Source organism: Leucopleurus acutus, assembly GCF_964270905.1.
Source record: "Leucopleurus acutus genome assembly, chromosome: 17".
In the NCBI taxonomy this organism is placed as follows: domain Eukaryota; kingdom Metazoa; phylum Chordata; class Mammalia; order Artiodactyla; family Delphinidae; genus Leucopleurus; species Leucopleurus acutus.
The window spans coordinates 81,669,252-81,696,068 of NC_139159.1; the positions used below are offsets into that span (position 1 = coordinate 81,669,252).

A 26,817-nucleotide genomic window follows, 5' to 3' on the forward strand; every position below is an offset into this window, starting at 1 on the left:
GGCACTTTGGAAGTCCCTGCAGAATGAGTAACAGGGACTTATTAAAAAGCAAGAGCGCGGAGCTAGGAGCCCCTCTGAGATCACCTGGCCCCTACTCCAGTGTTAAGGGTGAGGAAAGGGAGGCCTAGAAAAGGGGAATTCCATAGCCCCGCCCACAGCAGGCCCCAGACTTCCCACCTCAATCCTGGAGCTCCCTTCCTTAAACCCTTGCACCTCTCGGAGGAATAGGGACACCAGCTCCTGCCTGAACCTCACTGGGTCCTCACCGAGATAGCTGCCTAGTGTTTACCTCCTGAGTCCTGGCCACACCTGGCAGTGTTTGAACAAACAGGCAGCTGAAGCTCGGGGCGTTGAGGAGCTTGGCTGTCACACAGGGGGGCAGACGCCAGCCCAGGTCCCTGGAAGCCCAAGGCCTTGCTTCTCAAGCCTCCAGTGGCATCTGTGAGTCTCTCTCCTGGGCACTGCAGATTCTCAGGTGACAGACTCCACCCTGCCCTCTGCCAAGGCTGCCAACAACCAGGACAGCGTGGAGAGAGCTAGACCATTAGGAGCAAAATCTGTCCTTTTGAAGTCAGTGGTTGCAACTACTGGTCATGGCTCACCTATGAGAGCCAGGGATGCTGGGCAGCCTCCAGACCTGAGTGAGAACCAGCTGTGATTCATGATCGTTAGATGACTTAACAGTGAAACACAGATCCCGTGTGAGTCAGGCTGCAGTCAGTGGGGGCCTCACCAGGCTGGAAAGGATGAAGGAATCCTTTGGCCTCCAGATCCACACCCCCCAACCCTGCTTTCATTTTGACCTTGCTTTGTAGTTATTGTTTGACATTATTACTAAGCATTTCAGATTTTAAAAAAAGAATCATAGATTATTGGAACTAGGAAAGTTCCTTTGGTATCATTTCCAGCGCGGTTGTATAGATACTGCCCAACGTCGGCTGGGAAGCAGAGCTAGCACTGGGCCGGCGTCCCCTCTAAGTTCTGTGCCACTGACCAGGCACGGAAACCAGCCTCTTGGCCCCAGCCTCTGGCTGGGGAGGCCCACGGTCTACCGGGATCAGGCCAGGCCTGCAGCTGGCCGGGGAAGGACCCTGTCCATCTTCGGACCCTCCTCAGTCCTGCGCTCCCCGCGTTCTAGTCTAGCGGCGCCCACCCCACCCTGTTTCCTGCTGAACTTTACTCAACCTCTTAGCAGACTTGGCCAGTCTTAGGTTAACCGGGCATAGCAATTATGCCCACCGTACTTTCCTGCCGTCCACGACCGGCCAACGCCACGGCCCTGCTCGCAGGAGGGCTTCCTGGAGTCGGCGGCGGCAGGGGGCGCCCCCGGCCTTAGTCCCTCCAAGGTTGGGCCCGGAGGCTTGCGAGAGCAGGTGACTCCCGCACCCTCGGCCCCGGAGGCTGGGCTCCCTCCTGGGCCACCTGAGGACCCCGCCCACCTCTTCCCCGGTTCGCCGAGGAGGGGGCTGCCGGCAGGGAAAGGTTGGGCCGACGGAGGGGGCTGGGCTCAGACGCCGCGCACGCGCCGGAGCCCGCCGGCCCGGTTCGGAAATGACGACCTCGCGCCGGGCCCCGAGCCCGGCCCCGCCAGGCCCCGCCCCTCTCCGTTCAGCCTCTTCAGGCCCCGCTGCCGCTCAGGCCCCGCCCCTCACGTCCCGCCCAGCGGACGGCGCTCTCAGCGGACAGGCCGGCTGCAGCTAGCGCGGGCGCTGGGCCGGGAGGCGGGCGAAGTTGCGGCCGGGACGCGGGTTCGGGGCCGGGTGGCCCGAGGCGCCCGGGCGGGGTACGCCCAGCCGGCCGCGGCCGCACAGCAGCCATGGCGGAGGCCGGCCCGCAGTACCTGGCGCTGCCCTCGGGGTTGCTGGAGCTGTGCGCGTTGCTGGGGGCCCCCCGGGACAGCCTCCGTGGCCCCGAGCAGGTAAGGCCCGGCGGGGACACAGACGCGGGCGGGGCGGCCGGGGAACGGGGTCGGGCCCAGCGCACCCCGCCGGGTGCGCATGGAGCCCCGGGCGTCCGCGGGGTGGGGAAGTTGCGCAGAGGTCCGGCCGGGCCGGCCACCTCCAGCCTCCTGGGGCGAGAGCAGCAGCTGTTCTCGCAGCCGCGGTGGAGTCGCGAGTGGCAGCCGGCTGGGGGCTCCTGCCCCTTCCCCTCCCCTCCGGGAGCACCTCTCGGGTGACACCGCTGGAGTCGCACCGCGATGAAGTGTGATGGAGAAGCTGGCGTCCGTCGGGCCGCTTCCTAAGCGCTTCGTCCCGCTCGGCTTCTCTGTCTCAGGACGCCCACCTGGGTCAGGTGAAGACGTGGCTGGGCCGCCTGGGGTTCCGCGGCCTCCAGCACCGAATCCTTGTCCGCTATTCAATGATTTCACTCATTCCACAGATTCACGGTCTCCTAGGGGCCGGTGCTGTTCTAGGCACAGCGTAAGGATATTTTCGGTGAGATGTAAGGACCGCCTTTATATGTTCTCCATTTAGTCGGTATGCGATGAAACGAACTGTTTTTCACTGTGAAACACTTGCAGCCCGCCTCCACCTGTGCTCCGCTCTGCACCCTGGCAGCCAAAGTGGCAGGCTCGCGTCCCTTCCTCCGGGACCGCAGCTTGGGACATTCTCCTTTTTTCTTCCTTGTGTTCTCACTTCTTCTTAGTTCCGGAACCCTGGCTTTCTTTGGAGTGGGTCTGTGGCCCTCTCTTTCCCTTGGCCTAGATGTCTGGGACTCTATCATTTTTCTCTGGTTAGTGGTGGTGCTCGGTGTGTTCGGAGAGTTCCCGACTCTACTGCCTAGTTATCTGGATAGGTCCTTTCTTCTGGTTCCAGACGACAGCAAGGAGAGGCAGAGAAAGCCATTTTGAGTATTTAAGGCTGCAGGGTTGACTGGGCATCACCAAGAGAAGCTAAATGTTGCAAAGTTAACCTGGATAAATGTCTGATAATGTCTTAGTGGTCTCTACGCCTTGGCTTTAGTATAAGGCCAATTTCGATGATTTCTGCATTTCCCTCCCCCTCTCACTCCGCGAACCCCCATCACGTCTGGGTCCCCCTTTGGTCTCTGCCTCCTCTGACCCTGTGGATTGAGTTGAGTTGTTTCCCTGCCTCTCAGTGCCAAATGGCATTACCTCGTTTTCCTTCTGATAGGAAATGACCTGGTTTCAGTTTTGGTGTTCTCCACAGTTGGGCATCTTGCTTCTTGGGTGATCACAGCATGTCTATTCGTTGCCGTGATGAGAAGAGGATGAATCATCCGGAATATTTACAGTGGTACTTTCCTGAACTAAACAGACTGCGACATTTCCCAAGTCGAGTGGGCAGTCGGCCACTCCGCATTTTAGCCATCATCCTCTTTATTCTATACTCTGCTTCTGTTAGGGGTTCGGCAAAGGGTGGAGGGAAAAACAGCTGAAGGAGCAGGAGAAGGAGGAGTGTTGTGAAATGGAGTAACATCCTCACTGTAAGACCTACGTTAATGTTACAATTCATGAAACATAGGATATCATTTATTCAGTTTTATTTTTATAGCAGTTCTACTTTGAATGTCCAAGGCTTTTAAATAACTTTTAATTTTACTTTGAAAAGTCACCGTTTCTCTCTGATTCAGGGACTCCTATTTGGTGACACATGAAAACAGAAGCCCAGAGGTATGAGAAATAGCCAGCTTGATGTTAGGATAGTCTAGTGTCCTAACTTTATGTTTTATTTATTCCTTAGATGGGGTGGTGTTTGTTTCTTTGAGGTTAGTGACAAAGAATTGGAAAATACAGTTCCATCCCCAGTGAATTACTGTGGTCAGTTACATTTCCTTCTACTCCTTGGTTGCTGTGGAGACGAAACACAGAGATGGGAAGGGGTCCATCACAAATCCATCACAGGGTGGTGGCAAAGCGCTCAGAGCACCTTTCACAGTGTAGGTCACTGACGTAAATCTTGTGGGTGAAGGCACGTTTTTATGTGTTTGGGTGGAGAGAGCATCCTGGCTTTCCATCTCTAGAGCACCACTGTCCAACAGACACTGCAGATGATGACAGCCAGTGTTCTTCACCTCCACCGTCTCGTATGGTAGCAGCTGGCCACATGCGGCTACAGGGTGTTTGAAGTGTGGCTAGTGCCACTGAGGAACTGGATTTTATATTTCATTTAATATTAATTTAAATAGTCACATGTGGCTACTGGCAACTGTGTTGGACTCTTCTAGAGCATTTTTAAAGAATCTATTTCTGTTTTATTTCACAAATGACAGCCAATCCTATAGTGAAGATCAATGCCATTATGTCATCTAACAATGCCTCACATGAATTAGAGTGTTGTGGTTTTTTACTTTTTAGTAAGTCAGTGTCTGGGAGGGAAGAGCAGGAAGCTACCCTGGGCGGAGTCTGTGGAAATGGACATCATCTTTGGGGTGGTGGGGGGTTGGTGGCGGGGGCGGGGTGAGGGGCAGTTGCAACATGTATCAGAAAGTAACATATGAACCCTCTGGGGCCCAGGATTGCTCTTCCAGGAGTTTATTCTTTTTATTTTATTTTATTTTTATTGGAGTATAATTGCTTTACAATGTTGTGTTAGTTTCTGCTGTACAATGAAGTGAATCAGCTGTATGCATACTATATCCCCTGCCTCCCACCTCCCCCCCCATCCCACCCATCTAGGTCATCACAGAGCACAGAGCTGAGCTCTCTGTGCTTTATATCAGGTTCCCACTAGCTAGCTATTTTACACATGGTACTGTATATATGTCATTCCTAATCTCCCAGTTCGTCCCACCCTCCCCTTCCCGCCATGTCCACGTGTCTGTTCTCTACATCTGCGTCTCTATTCCTGCCCTGGAAAAAGGTTCATCCATCTGTACCATTTTTTCTAGATTCCATATGTATGCATTAATATGATATTTGTTTCTCTGTTTCTGACTTACTTCACTCTGTATGACAGACTCTAGGTCCATCCACTTCTCTACAAGTGACCCAATTTCATTCCTTTTTATGGCTGAGTAATATTCCATTGTGTGTGTATATATGTACCACATCTTCTTTATCCATTCATCTGTCATTGGATGTTTAGCTTGTTTCCATGTCCTGGCGATTGTAAATAGCACTGCAATGAACATTGGGGTACATGTGTCCTTTTGAATTATGATTTTCTCAGGGTATATGCCCAGTAGTGGGATTGCTGGGTCATATGGTAGTTCTATTTGTAGTTTTTTAAGGAACCTCCATACTGTTCTCCACAGTGACTGTATCAATTTACATTCCCACCAGCAATGCAAGAGGGTTTCCCTTTTCTCCACACCCTCTCCAGCATTTATTGTTTGTAGATTTTTTGATGATGGCCATTCTGAAGGTGTGAGGTGATACATCATTGTAGTTTTGATTTGCATTTCTCCAATAATTAGTGATGTTGAGCATCTTTTCATATGCTTCTTGGCCATTTGTATGTCGTCTTTGGCGAGATTTCTATTTAGGTCTTCTGCCCCTTTTTTGATTGGGTTGTTTGTTTTTTGGATACTGAGCTCCATGAGCTGTTTGTATATTTTGGAGATTAATCTTTTGTCCGTTGCTTCATTTGCAAATATTTTCTCCCATTCTGAGGGTTGTCTTTTGGTTTTGTTTATGGTTTCCTTTGCTGTGAAAAACTTTTTAAGTTTCATTAGGTCCCATTTGTTTATTTTTGTTTTTATTTTCGTTACTCTAGGATGTGGGTCAAAAAAGATCTTGCTGTGGTTTATGTCAAAGAGTGTTTTTCCTATGTTTTCCTGTAAGAGTTGTATAGTGTCTGGTCTTACCTTTAGGTCTTTAATCCATTTCGAGTTTATTTTTGTGTATGGTGTTAGGTAGTGTTCTAATTTCATTCTTTTACATGTAGCTATCCAGTTTTCCCAGCACCACTTATTGAAGAGGCTGTCCTTTCTCCATTGTATATTCTTGCCTCCTTTGTCATAGATTAGGTGACCATAGGTCTGTGGGTTTATCTCTGGGCTTTCTATCCTGTACCACTGATCTATTTATGTTTTTGTGCTAGTACCATACTGTCGTTTTTTTTTTCTTTTTTTTTTTTTTTACATCTTTACTGGAATATAATTGCTTTACAATGGTGTGTTAGTTTCTGCTTTATAACAAAGTGAATCAGTTATACATATACATATGTTCCCACAGCTCTTCCCTCTTGCGTCTCCCTCCCTCCCACCCTCCCTATCCCACCCCTCCAGGCGGTCACAAAGCACCGAGCTGATCTCCCTGTGCTCTGCGGCTGCTTCCCACTAGCTATCTACCTTACGTTTGGTCGTGTATATATGTCCATGCCTCTCTCTCGCTTTGTCAAAGCCTACCCTTCCCCCTCCCCATATCCTCAAGTCCGTTCTCTAGTAGGTCTGTGTCATTATTCGTGCCTTACCCCTAGGTTCTTCATGACATTCTTTTTTTTAAATTCCATATATATGTGTTAGCATACGGTATTTGTCTTTCTCTTTCTGACTTACTTCACTCTGTATGACAGACTCTAGGTCTATCCACCTCATTACAAATAGCTCAATTTCGTTTCTTTTTATGGCTGAGTAATATTCCATTGTATATATGTGCCACATCTTCTTTATCCATTCATCCGATGATGGACACTTAGGTTGTTTCCGTCCCTGGGCTATTGTAAATAGAGCTGCAATGAACATTTTGGTACATGACTCTTTTTGAATTATGGTTTTCTCAGGTTATATGCCCAGTAGTGGGATTGCTGGGTCATATGGTAGTTCTATTTGTAGTTTTTTAAGGAACCTCCATACTGTTCTCCATAGTGGCTGTACCAATTCACATTCCCACCAGCAGTGCAAGAGGGTTCCCTTTTCTCCACACCCACTCCAGTATTTATTGTTTCTAGATTTTTTGATGATGGCCATTCTGACTGGTGTGAGGTGATATCTCATTGTAGTTTTGATTTGCATTTCTCTAATGATTAATGATGTTGAGCATTCTTTCATGTGTTTGTTGGCAGTCTGTATATCTTCTTTGGAGAAATGTCTATTGAGGTCTTCTGTCCATTTTTGGATTGGGTTGTTTGTTTTATTGTTATTGAGCTGCTTGTAAATTTTGGAGATTAATCCTTTGTCAGTTGCTTCATTTGCAAATATTTTCTCCCATGAGGGTTGTCTTTTGGTTTTGTTTATGGTTTCCTTTGCTGTGCAAAAGCTTTTAAGTTTCATTAGGTCCCATTTGTTTATTTTTGTTTTTATTTCCATTTCTCTAGGAGGTGGGTCAGAAAGGATCTTGCTGTGATTTATGTCATAGAGTGTTCTGCCTATGTTTTCCTCTAAGAGTTTGATAGTTTCTGGCCTTACATTTAGGTCTTTAATCCATTTTGAGCTTATTTTTGTGTATGGTGTTAGGGAGTGATCTAATCTCATACTTTTACGTGTACCTGTCCAGTTTTCCCAGCACCACTTATTGAAGAGGCTGTCCTTTCTCCGCTGTACATTCCTGCCTCCTTTATCAAAGATAAGGTGACCATATGTGCGTGGGTTTATCTCTGGGCTTTCTATCCTGTTCCATTGATCTATCTTTCTGTTTTTGTGCCAGTACCATACTGTCTTGATTACTGTAGCTTTGTAGTATTGTTTGAAGATGGGGAGCCTGATTCATCCAGTTCTGTTTTTCTTTCTCAAGATTGCTTTGGCTATTTGGGGTTTTTGTATTTCTATACAAATTGTAACATTTTTTTTTCTAATTCTGTGAAGAATGCGATTGGTAATTTGATAGGTATTGCATTGAATCTGTAGATTGCTTTGGGTAGTATAGTCATTTTCACAAGATTGATTCTTCCAGTCCAAGAATATGCTATATATTTCTCCATCTGTTTGTGTCATCTTTGATTTCTTTCATCAGTGTTTTATAGTTTTCTGAGTACAGGTCTTTTGCCTCCTTAGGTAGGTTTATTCTTAAAGTTGCCACCAGAAAACCACTAGAGCTAATCAATGAATTTGGTAAAATCGCAGGATACAAAACTAATGCCCAGAAATCTCTTGCATTCCTATACACTAACAATGAAAGACCAGAAAGAGAAATTAAGGAAACAATCCCATTTACCATCACAACGAAAAGAATAAAATACCTAGGAGTTTATTCTAATTACAGAGTCAGACGTGTGCAAGTGTATTTGGGTGAGACCTCATTGCTGCCTGTTGTTTAGTATGATGAAGACTTGGGAGCAACCCAGCTGTCCATCGGAAGGGGATTGGGCAGGGGTGGTACTGAATTGTACACAATGGGACATGCTAAAGTGTCAGCAGGAGAGTCAGCACACTGTATGGTTAAATGGGGAAAAAATCTAATGAAATCATTTAAATATAATTGTGTTTATGAAATAGTTATATTTATGTATACATTTTAAAAATAGGAAGCATGTATCCCATGCTGTTTAGAACATTACCTTTGAGTCATGGGATTATGGGGAAGGCATTCCCTTTCTATCATTATTTCTTTTATTATTTCTATATTGTTATAATTTTTAAAAATGAGACTGTATTGCTTATCCAATCAGAAAAGACAACAGGGATTTCCATTTTGGAGGAAAAAAAAAGACAGATGTGTAATGCACTGCTAAATGCCAAGTTGGCTGGATTGTGGCCACCTCACTTTCAGTGACTAAAGGTAGCTAGTGCGAATTACGGAGTTCATTGGCTCTACCGTAATGACCAATTTTCCATGCAGACTGAGCATACCTCCAAGACATCACGAGTGCCAGGGTGGGAATGGAGGAACGGCATCCACTCAGAGCCATCCTCTGTGCGGACTGTGGGGCTGCAGAGAGGAGGGCCACACCATCCCTGCCTCAGCCCAGCCCGGCCCGCCATTCTGAAGGCGATGTAGGACCACTGTGCCGGGCAGCGATGCTCTAGGAGGTGATGGGGAGGTCGACTCCGGATGGTGAAGTTCTAGGAGATGATGGGCCAGGCGTGATGGCTGGAGGAGGTGTGTGTCCCTGGCTGCAGGGTGAGGAAACGCCCCCTCCAATGAGTGTTGCGGGGGGTCGCTGGTGAGGAGGTGGGGTGAGGAGGGGGCAGGGCACGTGCCAAGCAGAGTGAAGGGCAGGGAGAAGCACAGCGTCGTGACAAAGGCGCATGTGTTGAGATGACTGAGGGCTTCAGTCGTGAGTGGCTTGGGCGCCCTGGCTTTGCAAGCAGGCTGGCCGGCTGCCAGGTGCACAGCCAGTGCAGGTGGTCGGCCTGTCACGTGACACATGCACCGTGTGATACCTGCACGGGAATATGTGTGAGGATGGTAATGTGTAGAAACAAACACACTTCTTAGGTCTGGCTGAGGGACAGAGATGGGTCTGCAGGGCTGGTTTGCTGGGGTAAGAGGCTGGCGCCGGGCAGCTGGAGCCACTGCTGTTGTGGCAGGTGAGGGACGAGTCATGTGTGCTCTTTAGATGGGGGACCCCCCCCGTCCCCCTTTGGGAGAGTGGGCGTCGGGCCAGGTGGGAGGAGGTGGGGCTGTTCTCTCGGCAGCAACCATGAAGATTAGTTCACGGTGAATCTGTACCTACTGTCAGCCAGAGGTTTGCAAACGTGGTGCAGATGGGGCAGCAGCTGGGCTTTCTTCAGAGACCTTTCTGCGGCCTGCCGTCGAGATGTGGGTTTCCCGATGGGGAGTCAGGGGCCATAGCGCCGGTCCGGCTCTAAATGCCCGAGTGGTGTCATCCTGTCCACAGGAGCAGAGAGGTGGATGATCAAGTTTTTGGAAATAAGTGTGGGCTTAATTTTTGAAACTAAGTTTAAGGGACTCACCGCCTATATTGGGAGGCAGTTGGGTACAGCTGGGATGGCACAGAGGCCCCATCCCTGGGGGCAGAACCCTGGGAGCTGTCCCTGTGTGCATACCTGGAACCACAGGAGTGTAGAGACTGCCCTGCAGGCTGTTGCATGAGGCGGGACTGGGGCCAAGGATTGGCCCTGGGGGTCTGTCTGCAGGGGGCTGCCAAGGAGCGGGCTGGAGAGGTGAAATTGCAGAAAGGAGGCGGCCTTGGGAAGTTTCAGGAAAAGGGGTCGATCAGTGAGGGAGCTCGTTTGCTGCTCTGTAATTTATACCAAGAGTTGTCCCGCAGTGACGTGAGATATCGCCCAGTCTCTGTGGATGTAACATCTCACGTGCGGAGGAAATAGATGAGCACGTTTTCATAGAGAATTAGGTCCGAACTGCTGGACTTTGATAGGAAAGTTTTAGAAGAGGTTTCATACAAGTAAAGAAAAGGATTCCTTTCGTGCATGATACACAAAAGGTTTTTAAATTACACAGCAGTAGGGATTTCCCATGTTTGGTGTTGGTTCCTGCTGGCATTAACTTTTTCCCCCAAATATAAAGAAACCGTTATCTGAATTGCATAAAAATAGCGTATTGAGTTTAGAGTGTGTCTACTGACTGAAAATGCCGTCATTGTAGATATGCTTTGAAGTGTAATAGTCCCCTGCTGGTGCCCCTGATTCTTACCAAAATGTTGATGCTGCTCTTCCTTTTCTGCCAGCCAAGGCCACATTTCTCTGGTGACGGTGGTGTTCTTCCTGATGCCATTTCTAGGGTCCTCAAAGACCCTAGGTTACCCACTCCCCACCCTGACGGCCACCTCTTACCTTCTGTGTCTTTTACACCCAGAGAATCCTGCTTTGCTCTCTTCTGTCTTTACCTGGCTTGGCAGCCCTTCCTGCTCGTGGACAGACTGCAGTTCATAATATCAGTACCTTCCTTGGAAGATCTGAAATCAACCTGGCACCAGTGTTTGTTTAGTCCTAACTCACTAGAAAGAAAAAGAGAAGGTGACCTATGATATTTGGGGAAGAAGGAAAAGATAAAAGGTTAAAAAAATCTTGGACCAGGTTGAAGTTTAAAAGAACTGAGGCTAAGGGCTTCCCTGGTGGCGCAGTGGTTGAGGGTCCGCCTGCCGATGCAGGGGACACGGGTTCGTGCCCCGGTCCGGGAAGATCCCACATGCCGCGGAGCGGCTGGGCCCGTGAGCCACGGCCGCTGAGCCTGCGCGTCCGGAGCCTGTGCTCCGCAACGGGAGAGGCCACAGCAGTGAGAGGCCCGCGTACTGCAAAAAATAAAAAAAAAAAACGAGGCTAAGCAGCCCTTTTTACAGATGCTGGGATGGTCTGGCAGGAGGACGTGGCTCTCTATGTCCATCAGGCCCTTCCTCACTCCTCCTTGTGTCCTCCCAGGCCGGAGGTGACAGAACTAATGTGCGTGGTGGCCCAGTTGGCGAGGCGGGCACGTGTTGGCAAACATGCGCGTGTGGGTTTGACAAGATGCAGAGCCCTTCTTGGGGCTCGCCGTCCCCACCAGCCTTTGAGGGGATGGGGCGGGGGGCCTCCTGGGGGCTCACGGGGGCTGAGCACTTGACCTGTGAGTCCCTGCACTCGCCTCTCGAAAGGGAAGCTCAGAGGGGCCAAGTAATTTGCTGCCGTGGTTCCCACAGCGCTGGGATCTGAACCCAGGTCTCCATCGCGGTGCCGGCCCTGAACCAAGCCTTGGAGCCAAGGGGCCAGTCATGGCGTCCCTATTAGCAGCTGAAGGACCAGGCTCTGAGGGGGTCCGTCACTCGCTGAGTGTAGGGCCTGAGATTTCCTAAAAGCAGTTCCTTACCATCTCGAGCTGCTGGTGGGAAAAGCCAGGCACGTGATGTACTCCAATAAAGATGTAAAAAAAAAAAAAAAAATAATAATAATAAAGCCTGACAACTTTCTTAAAAAAAAAAAAAAAGAACTCACCGGGGGTTTGCTACGACGGGAGGGTCGGACAGAGCAAGGCTGGCACCGCTGCGGTGACTCTTATTTCCACCTGCTTTAGGTCGCCCAGAAAAAGGGAGTCAAGAGCCTGTCTTCTCTGGATCCGGAGGTCCTGTCAGTCTTCGTGCCTCCGTTTGTCACTAAGGAGGACAGTCAGCCGGCCGGCGTGAACTGTGTGACGCTGGGTAAGACCAGGAGGCGCTCCTTCCGGAAGAAGAGAGAGAGGCCCAAGGCGGAGCCCTCGAAGGGCCACCCCGGCGGCCCCAGGGGCCAGGACCCCGAGGACGTGGGCATCCCCAACGGCGTGGACCTGCTCGCCCTGCCGCAGCTCTGCTTCCCAGGTGCGCGCGGGCCGGCCTCCCCGACTGGCCAGTCCCGCTGCCGAGCGGGCTTTGTTCCGGCTGCATTTCTCTCACCGAGAGATGTCCAGGTGCCTGGTGTAGAAAACTCAGACTAAGGGCTTGACAGAGGACCTGTCTGGAGGCTCCGCAGAGGGCTTGAGGCGATTTCCTGCTCTCCTGGATAGGCTGGGACACCCCCTTCCCCACTGGGCTCAGGAAATAGCTACCACCCCAGGTGTGCCCTGAAGGGTCTGTCCGGGGGCCTGTTCCCATGATCCGCCACAAAGTCTTCAGAGCACAGAGTGCCAGCAAAGAAATTGCTGCTGAGGGGGAGGGATCGAGGCAGGTGGTGCACGGCCCGAAGGATTAGCGCATCTGGCCGTCAGAGTGCCACAGCAGACAGAGAGGGACGTATCCTGTCGCTTATGGGTAGCCCAGGCCTCATGGTGGATGCCACGTGGCCAGAATGAGGCTCCTTCTTTCTTTTTTCTGCCTGCAGGGGGCGTGTGTGTGGCCTCTGAGCCCAAGGAGGACTGTGTCCACTTTCTGGTGCTGACTGATGTCTGCGGCAATAGAACCTACGGCGTGGTGGCCCAGTACTACCGACCCCTGCACGTACGTGATTCCCCCAGCTTCCCTCTGAAACTGGGTCTAGGCTGGGGGTTTTTTTCTTTTGCAGTGAAATACACATAATATGACAATCACCATTTTAGCCATTAAAAAATGTACGATTCAGTGGCATTAAGTACATTCACAGTGTTGTGCCGCCATCACCACTCTCTAGTTCCAAAACATGTTCGTCACCCCAAAAGGCGGAGTTGTCTCATCAGCGATGCCTCCCCAGGCCCTGCTGCCCCCGGGCCCCCGGCCATCCTTCGTCTGCTTTCTGCTTCTGTGGGTTTGCCCATTCTGGACATTTCATATAAGTGGAGTCATACTCTACGCGTCCTTTTGTATCTGGTTGCTTTCACTTAGCGTGATGTTTTCAGAGTTCGTCCACGTGGGAGCCCGTGTCAGCGCTTCACTCCTTTCAGTAGCTGAGTGATATTCCACGGTGTGTGTAAACCACGGTCTGCTTCTCTGTTCCTCAGCTGGTGGACCTTTGGGTTGTTTTCACCTTTCACGTGTGACAGGTGCCTGGGCTGAGGTTTTGAGAGGGTGACTCAGTCATCACGCGTTTGGGGAGTGTTTTCTGGGCAGGGCCCTGTGTGTGAACCAGCTGGCCTTGGGGAGTCTGTAGGGGACGTGATGGACCATAAGGTACAGGGTGACTGGCCGCCTACTTCAGCCCCAGAGGACCTGGGCGCCCAACATACGTTTTTAATGTAGTTTTAAAATTTTTATTGAAATATAGTTGATTTACAATGTTGTGTCGGTTTCAGCGTACAGCAAAGTGATTCAGTTATACATATTTATACCTATATATTCCTTTTTCAGATTCTTTTATAGGTTTTTACGAGGTGTTGAATATCTGTGCTATACAGTAGGTCCTTGTTGGTTATGAGTTTTATATATAGTAGTGTGTATATTTTAATCCCAAACTCCTAATTTATCCCTTCCCTGCTTTCCTATTTGGTAACCGTAAGTTTGTTTTCTATGTCTGTGAGGCTGTTTCTGTTTTGTAAATAAGCTCATTTGTCTCATCTTTTTAGATTCCGCATATAAGGGGTATCACATGGTATTTGTCTTTGTGTCTCTGACTGACTTCACTTAGTATGATACTTTCTAGGGTTGCTGCAAATGGCATTATTTCATTCTTTTTATGGCTGAGTAGTATTCCATTGTATACATGTACCACCACGTCTTTATCCGTTCACCTGTCAGTGGACACTTAGGTTGCTTCCATGCCCTGACTACTGTAAATAGTGCGGCTAAGAACATTGGGGTGCGTGTCTCTTTTCAGATCACGCTTTTTCCCGCATATGTGGTGGGGCCCCCACATTGTGCCCCTGGTAAGCTGTGCAGAGAGCTGTGCCTTCTGAAACCCCACTGCTGTATTCTTTTCCGCCTGAGGTCCCCCCATCACGGGCCGAGGCACCTCCTGCTCTCTCCTCTGGCCCGTGATGCCCACCTGGCTCCCAGGCCCTCTTGAATATTGCCTTTTCACTCTTTAAGCAGAGCCCCTTCTTGTGTCTCCCTGTGTTCTAACCATGGTTCCTTCTCACTGAAGGCGGCGAGCTTCTCCAGGGCAGGGACCTGTCTTCCCATCTCTGTAACCCCAGCACCTCACTCAGACAGAGCGAGCTCCCCACGGGGCCCCGTCGGTGTTGGTGGAGAGGCCGGAGCTCGCTCGCACGTGGCAGTGAAACGGGTGGGAGTGGCCAGCCGTGCTGAGGACAGCTGTCCAGCCCCTGTCCAGTGTCCTTTCTGTCTGGAGAGGCTGGCACCATCGACAGTGGAGACTGGGATTTGCCGGGGTCGGCAGGTGACGCGCTGTTGCTTTCTCTCCAGGACGAGTACTGTTTCTACAACGGCAAGATGCGCTGGGAGGCGTCAGGTCTGGGCCGGAGCGCGGCCGGCTGCTTCGTGCCCTTTGCCGTGTGTGTGGTTTCCAGATTCCCCTATTACAACGCCCTCAAGGACTGCCTCTCCTGGTGAGCTGCACACACTCCCTGAAAAGCTTGCCTACGCCCCTTCCAGACGCCCCCCGCCCTGGGCAGCCAGGCTTCTGCGGTCTCACATCCACATCTTTCTCCTGTTGGTGTAAACTCCCGGAACTCCTGACACAGAGATTTCAGCCTTGATTGGCAATGTGGAGGATGACCATTGGATTCTCAGATTTATTTGGTGATTTGATTTTTCTTTCAATTTCAGTTTATTGACTCATCTGAAGATCTGTAAAGATTTCGAAGTTGACAATCATATAAAAGATTTTGCTGCAAAACTGTCTTTAATACCTAGCCCGCCTCCTGGACCACTCCATTTGGTAATTAAATCCGGAATTGTCTTGTTTTTTCCTTGCAAATTGTAAAAGTAATATGATGAAGATGGTTTATTCGTTTGTTTTTAATTGATGTACGGTTGATTTACAATGTTGTGTTAATTACTGCTGTACAGCAAAGTGATTCAGTTATATATACATTTCTTTAAAATATTTTTTTCCATTATGGTCTATCATAGGATATCGAATATAGTTCTCTGTGCTATACAGTAGGACCTCGTTTTTTATCCGTTCTATATATAACAGTTTGTATCTGCTAACCCCAAACTCCCAACCCATCCCTCCCCCAACCCCTTCCCCCTTGGCAACCACCAGTCTGTTCTCTGTGTCTGTGATTCTGTTTCAGTTTCATAGATAGGTTCATTTGTGCCGTAGTTTAGATTCCATACGTAAGCGATATCACATGGTATTTCTTTGTCTTTCTGACTTACTTCACTTAGTATGATAATCTCTAGGTCCATCCATGTTGCTGCAGATGGCATTATTTTGTTCTTTTTTATGGCTGAGTAGTATTCCATTGTATATATGTACCACATCGATGAAGATGGTTGAAATGTTTTAAATGATTTTAAGTTCTAGCTTTGTTTAAATTATGCTTCTCAAGTTCCTTACAGAAGCATTTTATACACTGGTTCCAAAGGTCAGAAAACTAGAAATAAATTAGAAAATTTATTTTCTAAAAATTTAAAAATAAAATTTATCGGTCTAAAGTCAACTATTTAGGCCTGAGTTTTGCTGAGTGGCTCAGGATAAATAGATGTTGAGCTAGTAATAGGCCCCTTTAGTGGGTAACATGTTAATTACTTGCTATCCAGAAAACACAAAATTTACTTAAATTACAAATTTCCCTTTTGTTTTTTTGTCTGGAATATCGGGTATTATATTTAACTCGTTAATGTTTTCTCCTGTCCAGTGTGGCTAGTAAAAAGTAACTGGTTTTTTTTTTGTTGTCGTTGTTATTCACAGTGCCATTCTGTTATTTAATTGATAGAGAAGCGTTTCCTAAACTGAGTTCTGTGAAACACTGTTCTCAAATGTTATTGGCTATTTTTGATGGGAGGTTTCAGGGTTAAGGAAAGTTAGAGAAAGACCTCATTCCCCTTTTGTCGAGTAACATGTCAGACAGCTAAGCTGTATGATGAAACCTGTTTGACTCAGCAATTTCCAAACTCATTTAACTGTGGGATGCTTCCTTTTTAAAAAACAGACATCTATTAAATAAACGTCTTGAAATGTACCGTAAATGTCAAGTCAGTTTCACTGTATTCATCCCCTCTGGAAGATTATACGTATAAATCTTGTTTTCCTATATTTTGATTATTACGGACAGTTGAAAAAATAATTTATTAGGATATTTGTGATTATGAACTTAAAGTGTATATATTTACTATTATCCTAAGCCCAGCAGTCTGCTGTGGGGGGACACCCTGCCAACTGCATTCCGGGCCGAGGCAGGGCAGGATGTCTGTCTACCTTGGTCCCACTCCCAGAAACCTTTGTGGGGAACAGTTGATGGATTTCTGTGCCAGGCACTCATCTTTATTTTGTGGATAACTGTTTTTTTTGTGCAGTGAAATCATCAAAGTTTGCATTCTTATTCTAGAAACTCAACACGTGCACACTGAGGACCTGCTGCAGCCGTGAACCGAATTCCCTGTTAGGAACAGGTTTACAGTTCACTGTGATTCCTTGTATTCTACCTTTGAACAGAAGCGACGTATAAACAGTACTTACACGAGTTTTCTGTAATCCACGAGCTTTGGAATCTTGGATTAATTAACATTTGGTTCCACCATTTCTACCACCCCCAGTGGGAAAGTTTACTGGGGATGTTCTCGATGCCTTTTTGTCCCACGTCCACCCTATCAGTCTGTCTCCAGTAGCTGTTTCCAGTTGACACACTTCCACTGCCACCCCTGTTCTGGGCCACCAGCTTCTCCCACCTACACGACTTAGGGAGGCACTGGTCTGTCCATTTCCATTCTTGACCTTATATCAGTTCATGCTTTTGCACTGTGGCTGGAGAGGTCATTAAAATCTATAAACTGGACTTTCCTTTTGTGCTTAAAACCCCTCACTTGTTTTCTCACTCGTCGCCTTCACCCAGACCTGCATCCCTGGCCCCTGTGTCACCATTCAGCCCTGTCCAGCTCCACTCACCCCTTGCTCACTGTTCTCCAGCTACAGTGAGAACAGATGCTGCCACAGGGCCCTTGCATGTGCTGTTCCCGGAAGTACCACTCTCTCCATTTTCCCTCTCCAGCTCCTGCTCCTTTCTCAGGCCTGGCTCAGACATCAGTTCTCCGGAGCAGCATCTCCCACACCGTCTCTCTCACAGCAGCCCACTCTCCTGCAGAGTTCAGCACGCCTGCAGTTAGGGCTTGTGTGTGCGTGTTTTTTGTTTAATGTCCATCAGACTCTGAGCTGCGTGAGGACAGAGGCCACATTCAGAACTGCATTTCCAGGACTTGCTACTGTGTCCAGCGCTTAGCTGCTGTCCCGTGGAGCGCTGTTCAGTGAATGAATGAGAGAGTGATTCCGCGTCGGCCAGCAGTGCTCATTCTATTGGGTCTGCATGTTGGTGCTCATGGTTTGTCCCGGTGGGCTGAGTTTGGATCAGACTTGTCATTGGGATCCTCCACTAACAAGTCTAATTAGCTCTCGGGTCCAAGTTGCTGTAACGGTCATCATTTGTTTCAGGGAGTGCTGTGGCTGTTTATGGTTGTGAAGAAATCCAAGAGGTCAGTTTAGGCCAATTTCATCTGATGCAGGAGCTGATTCAGCAGTGTTTTCCAGAAACAGTGTTTTACCGCAAACCAACGTCAGGTTAGAGGTTGTCGTAGGTAATAGTCATGAGCTGTGCACCTTGTGTCTTGAATAGTGTGCATGGGCCCCGAGCTGCCGTTTCCTGTTAATTCTGGGTGGGGTCAGCTCTCACCTGTACTGACGGGAGGAGGTGGGAGGCCCCACAGGGTGGGGAGTGAGGAGGTGAGGACCCAGCCCTTTCTCTGACCACCTGGACCACTGGCCTGAGGGGAGCAAAGGCTCTAGGTGCAGCCTGTGTCCCCAGGCCTGCTTTGCTTTGATCTCTGCCCTCTAGAAGTTCGGATGTTACTTACTTTTCAAATGATGGGCATAATTGGGTGTGTCCAGTGAAACACACGTTTTTCTTCTTACTATTCCCAAGTCACTTTCTATGTTGCTTTGTGTGTGGAAGCCTATTGTTTTTCTGGGGCTCCCATCAAGTTGAAATTTACAAAGTATTTACCTAAAATCTCTCTCCTTCTTCAGTTTATTCATCTGTAAAGTGGGGAGAATAACAGAACCCACCTCAGAGAGCATGAGTATTGAGTGCGGTGAAGTTGCTAGCACAGCACCTGAAACGTCGCAGTAGCAATGTTGCTGGTAGAGTGACTCACGTATGTGGTTGGTTCTTACCTTTTTTTTTGGCTGCGTTGGGTCTTCGTTGCTGCGTGCAGGCTTTCTCTAGTTGCGGCGAGCAGGGGCTACTCTTCATTGTGGTGCGGTGGCCTCTCCTGTTGCAGAGCATGGGCTGTAGGTGCGTGGGCTTCAGTAGTTGCAACACGTGGGCTCAGTAGTTGTGGCGCGTGGGCTTAGTTGCTCCGTGCCATGTGGGATCTTCCTGGACCAAGGCTCGAACCCATGTCCCCTGTGTTGGCAGGCGGATTCTTAACCACTGTGCCACCAGGGAAGCCCTGGTTCTTATCTTTAACTGGGTGTCTGGCTGACACATTTCCTTTTTTTTGATTTGGTCATTTTTTATTTTTATTTTTTTTTAAATTTTTATTGGAGTATAGTTAATTCACAATGTTGTGTTAGTTTCAGGTGTACAGCAAAGTGAATCAGTTATACATATACATATACCCAGTCTTTTAGATCCTTTTCCCGCATAGGTCATTACAGAGTATTGAGTAGAGTTCCCTGTGCTATGCGGTAGGTCCTTATTAGTCATGTGTGTTATATATAGTAGTGTGTATATGTCCATCCCAATCTCCCAATTTATCCCTCCCCACACCCCGCTTTCCCCTGGTAACCATAAGTTTGTTTCCTAACTCGGTGACTCTGTTTCTGTTTTTACAAAGTTCATTTGCATCATTTTTTCTTTTTTTTTTGCGGTACGCGGGCCTCTCACTGTTGTGGCCTCTCCCGTTGCAGAGCACAGGCTCTGGACGCGCAGGCTCAGCGGCCATGGCTCACGGGCCCAGCCGCTCTGCGGCATGTGGGATCTTCCCGGACCGGGGCGCGAACCCATGTCCCCTGCATCGGCAGGCGGACTCTCAACCACTGTGCCACCAGGGAAGCCCCGCACCATATTTTTTAGATTCCACATATAAGCGATATCATATGATATTTGTCTTTCTCTGTCTGACCTACTTCACTCAGTACGACAATCTCTAGGTCCACCCATGTTGCTGCAAATGGCGTTATTTCTTTCTTTTTTATGGCTGAGTAATATTCCATTGTGTATATGTACTACATCTTCTTTATCCGTTCACGTTTCCTTTTTGAAATACTGAGGAGTTTTTCATTATAAACTTTATAATTGTTAATAATTCATCACAACTTGGAATACTTAACTCTGCTTTATTTTGTTTTGTTTTGCTTTAAAACAAACACATCAGTCACATAAGTGAATCCACCTTATTTTTAATGTCTTGCTTCTGTAGCCAAACTGGGAACAAGAAAGCGAAGAGGCCCCAAGTATTGGTCGGAGGCACTTGCAAATGTCCCAACTGTCAAAAATGACAGTCTCTTTTCTTGTTTTTTGTTTTGTGTTGTTTTGTTTTGTTTTTGTGGTATGCGGGCCTCTCACTGTTGTGGCCTCTCCCATTGTGGAGCACAGGCTCCGGACGCGCAGGCTCAGCGGCCATGGCTCACAGGCCCAGCTGCTCTGCGGCATATGGGATCCTCCCGGACTGGGGCACGAACCTGCAGCCCCTGCATCGGCAGGCGGACTCTCAACCACTGCGCCACCAGGGAAGACCTGTTTTGTTTTTTAACGTGAAAATAGAATAGTGACTAAGGTGACTGGAAGAAAGTGTGAATAGTGAGCATTTTGTCCTGTAGCCCTTTTTCTTGACCTGGTACTCCGCTGCCCTCCATTTCTCATCCTTTCACGCCTTTCCTAGAGGAAGCCTCTCTGTCATCAGGTTCGATCGCTTCTTTCTGTTCTGTTTCCCTGGAGCTCTGCTCGTGCTCCGACCCCTCCATGTGCTCGTGGAGGAGCCCTTGCAGAGTGCCTCCCGTGTGTGTGAGGCCAGGGGAGGCTTAACCCTGCTGTTCCCAGTGCCGCCTTCTTGGAGGGACCGCACCTCCCTCCTTCACGTCTGCCTCGACCTATAACACGTAATAGGCGTCCTGTGAACGTGGGGTTTGTATTTGAAGTGTCATTTTTAAATACCCTTATTTAGAAAAATAAAGTGCCGTTAAAATTTTTTTGTGAATTCCATGTCTTTAAGGAGCTTTGACTGTTAAATTGAAAATATGAGCGAATACCTAATAAGTAGTAACCGAGAACAATGCATGCTGGTTAAGGTTACTTTGAACGCAGTTGATTCCGAGTTCGTGCTCGTTGGGATGGATCTCTGGAGGCCCTTTATCTTTGTTTTGTCAAGGAACTGTTTCCTAATTAATTAAAGAGTTTAAGGGAGTTTGGCTGAAAAAGACATTAAGTCCTCAATTCATTATGAAACATTCCTGGCAGTTCTGTTTGTCATCTCTAGACTGTTTTGTTTCTCTGTGACGTTGCAGGTGACAGCATGAGTCTCCAGAAGTGTTTTCTAGCTCAGACGCTTTCTGAGCCACAATGGTGAATTTCACTGCCTTCAGTCTCCTCTGGGAGCAGCTCCCTGAGCTAATGATGGAAATTGGTCATTGCAGGTATTGAACATGAAACCACTACAGATCGTATTTCCCTCGAGAGCAGACCCCGAAAGCCCCCTCATCGACCTGGACCTTCACCTGCCCTTACTGCGCTTCAGACCTGAGAAGGTGCTACAGGTGCGCGTCCTTCCACACCTGTGAGCATCTCATGCTGACTGGCTTAATGGGGCATCAAAACTACTCAGAACACTTATCTTTTTGCTTAAAGCCGACATTCACCACAGAGCACGCTGTTTGCAGGCAGCACTTTTCTGGGGTCAGGTGGCTTTGGTCCTGGCAAGTGGAGTGGGGACAGCAGGGTGGAAGCTGCCCCGCGCCCGGCCTCGTTGGGTGGCGCCCTCGCAGTGTTTCAGGCTTGCTTGCGGTGTTGTTGCTTCCCCAGATCCTAACGTGCCTTCTGACGGAGCAGCACGTCGTGTTCTTCTCGTCCAGCTGGGCTCTGCTGACGCTCGTGGCTGAGTGCTTCATGGCCTACCTGCACCCCCTGCAGTGGCAGCACACCTTCGTCCCCATCCTGTCGCGGCAGATGTTGGACTTCGTCATGGCGCCCACGTCCTTTCTCATGGGCTGCCACCTGGACCACTTTGAAGAAGTCAGCAAGGTTAGGCACCCGCCGCTGGACTCAGAGAATTAAGTCACGTGGGTGCTTTGCGGGGACGCGTGGGAAGCTGCTGAGAGGTACCCTGCGGTGTGGGGGGCGCAGAGGCTCGCGGTCACTCCATCACAGGGCGCTAATGCTACCTCCTTGTCCTCAAGGCCACACCCTGATGCCACTTCTCAGGCTACTTAAATTCACGACATCTCTGGTGGCTTCCAGGGTTTTCAGGGAGGTGAGGGCAGGCGTTGGAGTCGAGGGAACCGATTTCAAGTCTCACCTCTGCTGCTTACTAGTTCTGCGACCCTGAGTGACTTACTGGCCTTTGCTAAGCCTCAGTCTCCTCATCTGGGAAGTGGGCACGGCCTCGGCCTCCTAGGGCTCTGGCTGAGGAATGTCCCCTGTCCTGCCTGGCAGGTGACTGGGCTTCGTGGATGGGAGCCACCATTGTTATCACTCCATATTTTCCATTTTCACTTTTTTGATTAAGCCTCTGTTGTTCATTAAAACCGTGGACCTGCTTCCTAGAAGAGTGCAGGTGCATGCAGTGTATTGCTCCGTGTCCAAGGGGTCCGTGGGCCTTGCTGGGTCCAGTGGCCGTTTACTGGATTCAGCTTGGGGGCTGACCTGTGTCGGGGTGTTAGGCCTGGTTGTGAAAGGACAGGGAGTGTGCTGGCCACATCCTCATAGCAGCGTCAAGGGGCCCATAGAGCAGGCTGGCATACGGTAAGTGCTTAAAATGCAGCAGCTGTTTTTACTGCTGTGCTGGTGGGGTGCATTTCGAAAGGGAGCTCATGCCACAGGTTTGTGATAAACTGTGACATCGCCAGCAGGAAGAGCAGGTTGGGTTTTCTTAAAACAGCTTTTTTTCAGATATAATTTGCATACCACAGAGTTTCCTGGACTTAACTGTACAACTCAGTGGCTTTAGGAACTTGGTAGAGCTGTGACAACTCATTTTAGACTCTTTGGTCAGCCCACAAAGAAACCCTGCATGTGTTAGCAGTCATCCCCCAACCCCCCCAGACACTGGCGACCAGCATCTACTTTCTATCTCTGTGGAGTCGCCTGTTGTGTATACGTGGATTTTACGTAAATGGAATCATTCAATGCGTGGTCTTTTATGACTGTCTTCTTTCACTTAGCGGCATGTTTTTTGAGGTTCATCCGTGTAGCAGCACGTTATTTTTATTGCCGAGTAGGATTCCCTTGAATGAAGAGGCCACAGTTGTTTATCCATTTGGGAGTTGAGAGCATTTGGGGTTGTTTGGACGTTTTGACCACAGCTGTGAATAATGCAGCTGTGGACACTCATGTACAAGTTTTTGTGTGGACATGCGTTTATTTACCTTGGTACGTACCTAGGAGAGGAATTTCCGGGTCAGGTGCTAGCGCTGTGTTTAACCATTTGAGAAATGTCCAGACTGTCGTTCCCCGCTGCTGCCCCAGACACCTTCCCTCCAGCAGAGGGCGAGCTCGATTTCCGCACTTCCTCCCAATGCTTGTCTTCTGTCTTTTTGATTCTAATCCTCCTGCTGGGTAGTTTTGCTGTGCGTTTTCCCAGTGACTCGCGATGTGCAGCACTTTTCCTTGCGTTTATTGGTAGTTGGTACGGGGTAGGTTCTCATTTAACTTATTTTATTATTTTTAAATTTTTATTAGAGTATAGTTGATTTACAGTGTTGTTTAACTTTATTTTGAAAATTTCTAAGTGTACGCAAAAGCTGAGAGAAGAGTGGAAGGGATGCCGTGCACCCCTCTTTGTCCTCAGCCACCATCCATTTTTTTCCCGGCGTTTTAGAGCAAATCCTGGCCAAGCCCAGCGTCCCTCCTGGGGCGGAGCCGGGACGTCTGTGTTGTTGGCAGAACCTATGATTCACCAGGGGACAAACACTGTGGGAAAAGGCCATTCAGACCTCATGGAAGGAATGGAAAAACGTCACCCTCGCAAATGAGGAAAAAATAGGCATACTTTGTAGTTCAAAATTGTGTTTCTTTTTTTAGTCATTAGGGGAAAAACTGTCTTGTTTCAGCCCCTTTAGGAGGGAAACTTGCAGACATATTTACTTGATTCCAGTCCGCAGTCACAAAGGAAGTCGTCTTAGTGGTTTACCTGTTCTGGGTGGTTTTTAGGGCAAAGCAGCAGGTCTTGACTGAAAGTGTTTTGGGGTTTGTATGTCTTCTCGCTGTGCTGGGAGCTCGGAAGGGGTCCTTGTAGAAGCTCCGTGTTCGTGCTCACGAGCGCGGCCTGTCCCCTGCTGGTTTAGCCTCTGCTCTGGGAGACGTGTTTGTGCCTATTTCACGTGCCGTGAAACGCGTGTTGAGAGGCCGGCCCAGCACGAAAGCTGGGGAGGATTCTGGCATCCTGTTCCCGGGACAGTTGAAGTGTAGAACTCAGGAGTGTGACTCATTATTTGTGTGTTTTGTCACAGATAAGACTTAACAAGTAAGCCATCCACACATCTCAAGAACTCTTAAGTGTGTGGGATCCCTGAGCCCAGGACCCGCCTGTGCTCTGGTCCTGGGGCGGGTGGGGTGCAGAGCTGGCTGGGCCACTCAGCGGGCGCCCTGAGTGTTGAATGTCGGAGTGCTCCCACTGGGGCTCCGGAATGTTCTCTCCAGGCTCCCTGAAGTGGTACATGGAGTGTTTGCACAAGGGTGGGTGAAGGCCTGACCTCGTGTGTTGGAATCTTGACTCAAAGAGGCATTTTTAATCAAATTAGCTTGTTAACCTAACTCGCGGTATACGCCGCATTTTTCTGGTAGATAATATAAGGCTTTGTGTGCATATTAGATACGATGATTTAATTATCGATGACACGATCTTGGTGGATGCAAAGTGTATCTTTGTGTTTTCAAAGATGTAAACAGATTCAGATTCTTACTCCGATCTTTACTTATATTACAGGAAGCCGATGGTTTAATTCTGATAAACATTGACACTGGGAGCATCACCTACTCTAACGATGAGGACGTTGACGTTCCTGACATCCCTCTCCTGGCGGCACAGACGTTTATTCAGAGGTAAGGGGGGAAATAGTAGGTATTCGGAAAAATCTTGTTCAGGTTCATACTTGCCAATTTCAAGTATCTCTTCCAATCTTATATTAACAAATGGTTTATGTAATATTTAGTAGTTTGGAAATTGTTTGTGAATATTTAAAAATAAAAGTCATTTGTCTTCATTCCAATTTTGTCTAAATACTAACGATGGCCCCCAGGCCAGGGGACGGTCACACCCGCGGGACACCTCTCGACCCTCTTCTGTGCCTGTGATCTCTGAAGTTCCTTCTCTGTCCTTCATTCCTTCCTTCCTTCCTTCATTCATTCATCCACTCACCAGATATGTATCCAATGCATTGGGCAGAGTATGTATGTAATGAGCAAACAGATGTGGTGTCTGCCCCGTGGCGCTGTCAGTCGGGGGCCCCTGACGGCCATGACCCGCCGTCCTTCCCTGGGCAGGAAGCTGTCTTCCCCTTTCACCCCCCCACCCCCCTACCCAGTGCGCTCTTAGTTCTCTTATTTTTTCATACCTGTTTTGTGGCTCTTTGTGGTTTTTCCATCTCTATGACTACACTTCATTGGCCGAGATCAGGCAAGACAAAATTTTTCCAAAAAGGGCAGATAATAATTGTTGTAGGCTCTGCAGGCCCTGCAGCCTCTGTGGTGATCGGAGAGGCCTGACGGGGACTGCCCCGCGTACTTCTTTCAGGGGGGGTGAAAGGAGGTGTGATTACTATTTACGCTGGGAAGAAGGTGCATCTGGGGCAGGTGGGTCGGGGCAGAGCCAGGGCTCCCTCAGGTGGACCTGCGGAGGACGTTTCCCCCTTTGGAATCTAATCAAGTGGTGGTGGGAGAGACCCTGCTTTTAGTCCTCCGGCTCGTGTGTGGACTTGAGGCAGGCCTGGCGTGCAGCTTGTGGTGCCCATGGAGGGTGTGGGGCGGGGGCTAGTGCAGCAGGTGCTCCCGGCTGTCGTCAAGTAGCTGGACTGGTGCTCTGGTGACGCAGGAGCTGGTGACGCAGCCCGTCTTTTATCAGTGCCGACTGTTCCCCTTTACTTTGTCTGCTTTGTCTGCTGGAGGTCGGATGCGGGAGGAGCTGAGGCCTGAGTGGAGGGGAAGGAACGGGTGGTTCTGTGTTGGCTCCCTGACTTGGCTGTTCTCATTTCTGCCTCTTACCTCAGCGAGCGCTGCTGTAACAAACACCACCTAAGCAACAGACGTTTATTGTCTCCCAGTCCTGGAGGCTGGAAGTCTGAGATCATCGTGTTGGCAGAGTTGGTTCCTCCTGAGGCCTCTCTTTTTGGTGTGTAGATGACTGTCTTCTCCCTGTGTCCTCATGTGGTCGTCCCTCTGTGGGTGTCCGTGTTCCAATCTCCTCTTATAAGGACACCAGTCATATTGGATTAGGTCCCCCCTTGTGACCTCATTTTAACTTAATGACCTCCTTAAAGGCCCCGTCTCCAAACACAGTCACACTCTGAGGTGCTGGGGGTTAGGACTCCAACCTAGGAATTTGGGGGGACACAATTCAGCCTATAACACCTTGGTATCAATGATTTCTTCTATCTGGATGGTTTGTACAAAGTACGTGGGAGTGCCATCTTCATTATTGTTCCTTCCGTCTTCAAAAAATTTATAAAACTTCCCAAGCTGAGTCCAGGGGTGTGGAGTCCTGCGTGGCTGGCGGGCGGTGCGCAGGGGGCCCAGCCAGGGGTCCGGGTGGGAGCGTCTCCCTGCGTGAACTCTGAAGGTGAAGCCCACATTCCTCATCATCCAGTCACTTTCTGATAAGCGCAGTCCCCAGTCCCCGGACTTGCAGAGGGTGACTTTCCAGGACTGGTGTTTGCCAGCGCTGGGCGCAGCTTCTCAAGAGTGTGCTTGGGTGGCGCATCCCCAGTGGGATGGGATCTTACCTCTGCCCTCATGTTATTGTTAGAATTCTAGAACATGCCTGGGGGTTGGATTCTCGCTTGGCCAGGTCCCCAGACAGCGGGACGTGGAGTCTCAGGCTCACCGCGGGGGGCGCTTTATAAATGTGAACTAACCCGTGCGTGGTCGGAGGCTCGTCTGTGAAGGGCTCCGGGACCGTGATCTGGGCTGTGGCAGTGGGTCTCCCCACGGGGCCTGGGGTGACGAGCGCCCACACTCGGTATAGGCCGGGAGAGACAAGGGCAGCAGCGCCCTTCTTCCCTGAGACGCCCCTGTGCCTGGCCGCCCACTGCCGCGCTGTCTTCCTCCTCATGATCAGAGTGTGTGTCCGCCGGTCCCCTCTGCCCCAC

The 26,817-nt window shown here is 49.3% G+C and overlaps 1 protein-coding gene across 2 annotated transcripts in view; it reads left to right on the forward strand.

Annotated features, from left to right (window-relative positions):
- Positions 1-1,816: 1,816 nt before the first annotated feature.
- Positions 1,817-26,817, forward strand: part of DENND3 (DENN domain containing 3) — a gene marked incomplete at its 5' end in the record, with an annotated part of 59,372 nt that continues 34,371 nt past the window's right edge. For both annotated transcript variants that reach the window (XM_082858829.1, XM_082858828.1), the window contains 8 exons: positions 1,817-1,918; positions 11,813-12,092; positions 12,592-12,707; positions 14,544-14,686; positions 14,907-15,018; positions 20,935-21,054; positions 21,320-21,538; positions 24,441-24,556. In XM_082858829.1, coding sequence (XP_082714955.1) covers positions 1,817-1,918; positions 11,813-12,092; positions 12,592-12,707; positions 14,544-14,686; positions 14,907-15,018; positions 20,935-21,054; positions 21,320-21,538; positions 24,441-24,556 — 1,208 coding nt within the window. The remainder of the gene's footprint in view (positions 1,919-11,812; positions 12,093-12,591; positions 12,708-14,543; positions 14,687-14,906; positions 15,019-20,934; positions 21,055-21,319; positions 21,539-24,440; positions 24,557-26,817) is intronic.